Below are 7,258 nucleotides of genomic sequence, written 5' to 3' on the forward strand. Positions count from 1 at the left end.
GCTTGTTTGTGGGAAGAATAGAGTACAACTCATATACACTAATCCTGTGGAAAGAGAAAGAAAATCTTCACTGGGTTGAAATCTATTTTGAAAACATCTCTAATCTACATCTTAACCTTGGAAAATCCTCTTCACAGCCTTGTAATGGCTAGGAGGTGGAGGCAACATGGAAATATTATGCTTAGCTTTAGTGGAGATAAAGGTAGAAGAGCCTTGCTCACAGGGGGAAGCGGAATCCTTTAAAAAGCTTCACAGAACTCATTGGATCTTTACCCATCACAGCAACAAGATAAAACTACAAAAATGCTTTCAAATAGCAAAAAGAAAAAAGGGAAACTGGAATTATTAGTTTTTTTCTTTTTTCTCCTGAATTTGTTGAACCCATGTGCCAAAATATGTGAAATGTAAAGATGTGGGACCATAAGCACAAAGCTGGGGGTAGTATAACGAGGATTTAATTTCGGCCAAAAACAGAATGGTAAATGGTAAACGACAAAAGAGTAAGTAAACTGATGTAAGGAATCAAAGAAAACCAATCTTCAAACTAAAACAGGAAATAAAAGACAAATACTAAGAGTCTCATGTAAGACATGATGGAGAGGGCAGTACAGGCACGATCAGAAATTAGAGAGAGATGGATGAGAGACAGGGAAAACACTGAAATGCAAAAATAAATAAATAAATATACAAGAAACAAAGCACTGGATTGCAAACAATAAATATTATGAGTAGGAATCATAAAGTAAGACAGCAACAGACCCAGAACTGGGTCTATATAGATATAATACAGAAAGCAAAACATAAAGCTGAAAGATATAAAAAAAAAAAATCTAAAGTTTTCAGAGAAACTCAAGGACCAGGACTGAGGACCGTCCTCATCAAGTTTTTTGAATTTAGGATCTTAATGAACACATTTGAGTTTAACTTTTTGTTCCTTTATTATTCTAAACGTGAGTTTGATTGCTTGTGATGTGGCTGAGTCTTTGTTTTCTGTTTTGTGATCCTGTGTCTGGGTTCATGTATTCATTGTTATCCTGGTACGCTGACACTTTTAGTTTTTCTGTATTATGTGAACTCTGGTCTGTATGGAGAAATGGATTCCTGCTTTTTCATTACTATTCTAGTATCTTAAAGTTTCACTTGGGTATCTTTGTGTTTATGGAGTTTGAATGCCTGTTAAAATGATTTACAGTCTTAGTTTTGGGTTGTGAATCCTCGGTCAACTTTAGTTTCTCAGCCGAGCTGATTATTTTTCACGAGTGTAGTTCCCTTAGTGTTTTCTGTTTCTTCCCAATCCATCTCATTTTATTGTGTTCTCCAAAAGTTAGGTTATTCGTGTCTTGGTGTTGTCTTCTTTTAATTGTTTGTTAATTTACTGTTTTATTCTGATAGGTGGCTTCCTCCGTTGATTAGAGTTTTACTTCCTGTCTCTTTATTGTCCTGATTGCATTTGCCTACATCTCATTTCTCTTCTGTTTCTCATCCCCAGCCTGTTTTCTGTGTATAAATAGCCCTGCCCCATCCTTTGTTGGAGTGTCTGTTTTACTTTCTTGCTTCCCTTGAGTAGGTCTCTGTGTTTCAGTTTCAGAGGTAGACTTGATAATAAAGCTTGCTTTTATTCTGCTTTGTGTTTGAGTCTGCAAGTGGGTCCACGTTTGACCTAAAATGTAAAAATGAGAAAAACAGCTAAAGTAATAAAAAGAAAATCTCTCAAATTACCCATTGAGATGATGCAGCTGTTGTACAGATGTTCATTTCAACAGGAAAACAAATTAACGCTCTCTGTGTGGGAAAGCTTAACTGAGCAGTGTACATATGTAAAACTTGACTAATGAGGATTTTAAAGGTTACACATGGCACATATACTGCCCTCTTCCATCTTATGTGGTAGCATTGTGACAATACCAAACTGCTTTTTGTAGTATTTTCTTCCCTCCAAAACAACCTTTGTATTATTGGTCGTGGTTCTGTGCCGTGTAGAATAATTATTTGTGAATTTCTATCCACAGTAGCTTCACTCACCTTCAACATTTTTCTTTAACTTTGATGGATCAAAAGGAGTGGAAAGAGAAGAAATTTGGAAGTCAATTTGCCACTGGAGGGTCTGGTCTGTTTTTTTTTCTTTCCTTGAAATTATATTTAATAATATCTTACACAGCTGAAAGAGTGCCTGAAATCATTTCAGTAAAAACACCTACAACACCCTTCAAATAACAAAAAAACAAACAAACAAAAAAAACAAAACAAAAACTGGGTCACTGTGTAAAAAATAAATAAAACAAAATGCAATGCCTTTCAACCAATTTGAAACCCTAAATTTAATTGAAAATGAACAAACACAACATACCAATTACTGAGGCAAAAAAATTTTTTTTTTATGACTTATGTGCTTATTATGAATTTGATGCCAAATTTTGGAAAACTTGTGTAAAAACGTAATTTACAAAGTCCTGAAATTTGATTTAGTACAAAAACACAATTTTGCATTTGAGAAACAAAGTCAACAAGGCAAAAACTGAGTTTAAATGTCAACAATAAAGTCAAACACTTGAGAATAAAGATCTATCTACACTGAAAAAAAGGGATTGGCCAGCTCTTGGATTTACGTAAGCATCTCGCGTGTATTTAACACAATTACTTACAAAAAGTAAGTCAATAATATAGCAATGTTAAATCCCGCTGCACTGCATGGGTTTCAGTCTCGCGCTCTTTGGATCGTGGTTTCAGGAAGGCATCCATCTCAGTCAAGTCGAGCAGCCACCTCTACTTTTTTTGGTATACCAAAAAAAGTAAATTGGGTGGTTGTTACATTAAAAAAAGTCTAACTTGTAATTTGAACACAATAATTTCATGTTTCTATGAACGTAATTAAATCATGAAAGATCTGTATGAAATTCAACAACTTAATTTGTTCTTGTTGAGCATGCTATTGCTATTTATTGTGGATTAACAAGGGCAAAAAAAAAATTCTGCATCAAATACAGGAAATCATAGCTTTCCTGCATTTCGTAGATTGTTGGCATGCTGGTTAGTGCTGTTGCTTCACAGTAAGAAGGTCCTGGGTTCAAATCCACATTCTGGCTAGTTTGAGGTGGTTTCTCTCTGGGTATTCTGGTTTCCTCCCACAGTTAAAAGTCATGCAGTTATTAGAGTTAGGGTTAACTGGTGATTCTAAATTACCCGTGAATGTAAGTGTAAATGGGCAGCACGGTGGTTAGCACTGTTGCCTCACAGCAAGAAGGTCCTGAGTTCAATTCCACCATCAGGCCGGGGTCTTTCTGTGTGGAGTTTGCATGTTCTCCCCGTGTTTGCGTGGGTTCTCTCCGGGTACTCCAGCTTCCTCCCACCGTCCAAAGACATGCAGCTTGTGGGGATAGGTTAATTGGATAATCCAAATTGCCACTAGGTGTGAATGTGAGTGTGAATGGTTGTCTGTCCCTATGTGTTAGCCCTACGACAGACTGGCGACCTGTCCAGGGTGTACCCCGCCTTTCGCCCTATGACAGCTGGGATAGGCTCCGCGACCCTGAAAAGGATAAGCGGAAGCAGATGGATGAATGTAAGTGTAAATGGTTGTTTGTTTCTATGTGATAGACTGGTGAGCTGTCCAGGGTGTACCCTGCCTCGTAACCTATCACTTCAGGGTTATTTCCCAGCCCTCCTGCAACCAGGATAAAGATAGGAGGATCGTAGTTGTTGTAGACCCATTCAAGTTTTATGGTAACTTGAACATTATGTAATATGAAGACAACATGTAGTATTTAAGTGTACAAGTAGTATTGGGGTAAAAGTTATTGAATAGTGTTGAAATAAAATGACAAAATTGTGAAGGATTAAAATATTCCAAGAGCTCAACTTACTTCATTTGAACATGTTTTAATCGCGTTTTATGAACACAAAATGCACAGGTTTACTGAATATGAAAAAGTTGTGCTGATTTAACTCAGTTGTTTAAGTTTCTGCCAAAGCAAAACATTTGTGTGCAACCAATGTCCACTATTGAATCAAGTAAATCCAACATGCCCCCTTTTTTTTAAAGATAGCTAGCTAGCTAGATAGATAGATGCATATATTGGACCATGTTTTTCTATAGCCTTATGTAGATACAAGATCTCTTTAAATTTGTAGAAGTACTGATGCATATGTGCAAAAAAGCATTAAGTACTATTAACTGGTTACAATTCTGTCATTTATGCTATAGGAAAATTTGACCCCTCTGGCCATTTGTGGCATTGCAACAACAAACAGCTCTTGCAGCCAACAAAGCATTTTTCTGGGTATTACCAAAAATAGATATCTATGAGACTGTTGTTCTTAAACATTTCTGTTATGATGTGGGACTCCATGGAGGTTTCATTTCAATATAACCTCCCAAATAAAGGTCAATATTAACTCTGAAGGAGCTTTCTTAAAACAAACAAACAAATAAACAAACAAAAAACAGTATAGAAAAATGGCTCATACTTGAAGGCTGAGAGTCTTGGGAGTGCCTTCTAGAGTCTTCAGTGGGGAATCATAATAACAGGTCTTATCCAAAGTAGGAACTCTTTCAGTTTTCTGTGGAACAGTCATCCTTTTGCCCTTTGCAGGTCTCTCTTGCTTGCTCCATGTTTCGGAAACCACTTGACGGACACAGAAAAAAGTGAAATTTAATTTGGCGAGTCTTGTCAATCAAAACCAAAATAAATTTCAAAGAGCAAGATGATTTTCCCCATTTCACAAGCAAAAATAATTTGAAGTTGTGTTTGTGTTAAGCGGTATCTTTTGCAGTTTGTTCCAGTTAATTTCTTTCCGTCACTGTAATAAAGATTTCACAGTATGCTTAAGCTCCAGCTAAACTTTTATAATTTGCAAAGGGATACACACACACACACACACACACACACACACATAGATAGAAAAACCCAGAGGGAACACGAGTGTGGCCCATGAATAATGTAAAAGATGGCAGCGCATCCATCCACCACCCATAGCCCCATTCCTGTAGCTTTTGTAGAATATATATCTCCACTGAATACCCTGCCATAAGCGTATGGCATGTATATAGAGCACTATTACAAAGTAGCGTCACCGGTCAAACTATTTCTATAGGAGGTAGCTTTCCCTCTTGGCTTCACTATAAATTCCAGTGAAAAGGAAATCATCCATTAACAGCCTTTCATCTTACATCAAGTGAAAAATATAAAATGAGTACAAAGAACAGTCACTTAGAACGTAAAACAGTGATAAAGTAAAAACCAGAGGAATTTCACCAAGGAGATAATTATTTGTCTAGGACCTCAAATGTCAGTCCTATAGGCCTTCTGGGCTCCTGCCTATAAGCAAGTGAGGCCTTTTAGTCAGTTTTAGAAGTGCAGATATGTTGGTTTTTATACCTTTGTACGCATCCTGTTTAACTGCTTCCCCATTTTTTCTGTCTTAAACTAAGATATAAACTTCATATTTAGGGATTTATTCAAACATTGCACAGATAAGACTACCTCTAAGCAGGAAAACAGTCAAAGTGTGTGTTTTAAGATGGCGTTTGAAGTGAAATAGTTGGTCTCCTACACCAAAAGACCAAATTTTGCATTTAATAATAGACCATGTTGTAGTGTGACACTGAAAATCTCACATGTGCTGAACAACTCACATGTGTTGTTTTGGGGCTGATTTGTTGTCTTAATTGCCATTTTCTAAAACAGGAAATTCCTCTGTGGCATAAACACAATTACATTTTTTTTAAAAAATAATCCTTTCATAAAATCTTGTCCTGACTTCTTAAGAGATTGGAAGATTCTTAAACACCCCCCCCCCCAGTTTATTTTAAGTCTATTGTTAAGATATGCAGCAGCAAAGTGTGTGAAAAGTAAAAGGAGGATGAAAGAAAGTGTTTGCACTTTAATAAAACTTGCAGTTGAGCTGAGTGTGTGCTTGTATCAGCTGGGATTTATTTAAACAATGTGAATGTACAGTAGGATAAGTGTGGTAGGTGTGTGTGAGTCTATTATCCATGCATGAAGTATAAATCAAAAGGTGACAGGCAGAGTGAAAAAATGAGACTTTCTACCCTCCAAGACCACATTTAGATTACTTTCACACCTACAGAATAATGCGATCTTATCTACAGCAGCTTTAGAATATATATAAGGCAGTCAAAGGAGTATACAGATCAGTTGGCATGGCCACTTTAAATGTTTTAGACTTGTGAATCAAGGTGATGAAATTCATACCTGAGCCAGTTTCGAAAGTGTGCTGCCTGTGCCTGAAATTTCTCCATGCAGAGAAGCTAGCCTCATCTGCATTCCCCTTCTGTGTGCCAGTCTTTGTGTTTGAGGGACCTGGCCCTCTGAATGACAATAATCCCAAAGTATTACTGAGGCAGTGCGTGTCTGAATCCTCATTCTTGCTGTTAACACCACAAGCGGGTGGTGTTCGGTTGAACCTGTAGCCCCTGTGCTTTGATAGAGGGCCTCTGCAGCGACCCGAAGAGCTCTCTCGGCCATTACGTTGGTTGCTGTCCAACATGGCTGCTCTGGATTTCGCATATCCCTCATTTCTTTTGGCTGGTTTGCTATCTTTAGAGGATCTGTGGCAGGACGAGGTACCAAGGCGAATTGACAATGTAGACCTACACAAAGCTGGTTTACATGCTCCTTTCCCCTGTAGTTCCACAAGGGAAATACAAAGTGGCTTGTCCAAAAACACAAAGGATCTAGTGCACCTCAGAGGCACCTCGTGATAAATACAAGATCGGTAAGAAGGCTGTGAGGAGAACAGGTTCTTTACTGAGCCACCAATCACTTCCTGCTTTCTGTCTTCCTCTGTATAGCTCAGTCTGCAGTGCACAAGTTGCACTTTCTTCTTTCCGGGATCTTTCACTGCCAATCCATCAGCTGGTGAGTAGGCCCGTCTGAAGTCACTTGGCATCAGGTAGCCAGGATTTGGTCTGCACACGTTCAGTTGGGAAACTGAGACTCTCATGGTGGGTTTAGATTGGGCTCTTCTCCCAAAGGTTTCTGCCACTTCTGGAGGAGTTGCTAACTTCACAGGTTGTGTTGGCGTGGATATCTTGGAGACTTAAAGTGATGGTAGGACCTTAAAGGGCTGCAGTGAAGAAGGAAGAAAATGTCTCTGTGGACTCTTTACAACCACCTCTGGGGGTATCTTCAGTCCAAAACAAGGTGGAAAGTTCACTGAAGATATCCAGTAACTGCTGCCTGAGAATAGACCGTCTCTGCTGTTGCTCTAAGAGACACTCACCTCACACTTGCCTCTT

The 7,258-nt window shown here is 38.3% G+C and overlaps 1 protein-coding gene across 1 annotated transcript in view; it reads right to left on the bottom strand.

The window, feature by feature from the left end:
• The window catches only part of LOC146560959 (uncharacterized), a 13,585-nt gene extending 6,607 nt beyond the window's left edge, over window positions 1-6,978 (bottom strand). The window contains exons 1-2 of the mRNA XM_085243207.1: window positions 6,213-6,978; window positions 4,465-4,622 (exon numbers count right to left, since the gene is read on the bottom strand). Of these exons, the coding sequence (XP_085099333.1) occupies window positions 4,465-4,622; window positions 6,213-6,963 (909 nt within the window). The 5' untranslated portion in view covers window positions 6,964-6,978. The remainder of the gene's footprint in view (window positions 1-4,464; window positions 4,623-6,212) is intronic.
• Window positions 6,979-7,258: the final 280 nt, after the last annotated feature.

The sequence above is a fragment of the Mchenga conophoros genome, linkage group LG13 (assembly GCF_057382185.1).
Source record: "Mchenga conophoros isolate Kocher_MC1m ecotype Shallow Benthic linkage group LG13, M_conophoros_male_GT1.1, whole genome shotgun sequence".
NCBI lineage: Eukaryota > Metazoa > Chordata > Actinopteri > Cichliformes > Cichlidae > Mchenga > Mchenga conophoros.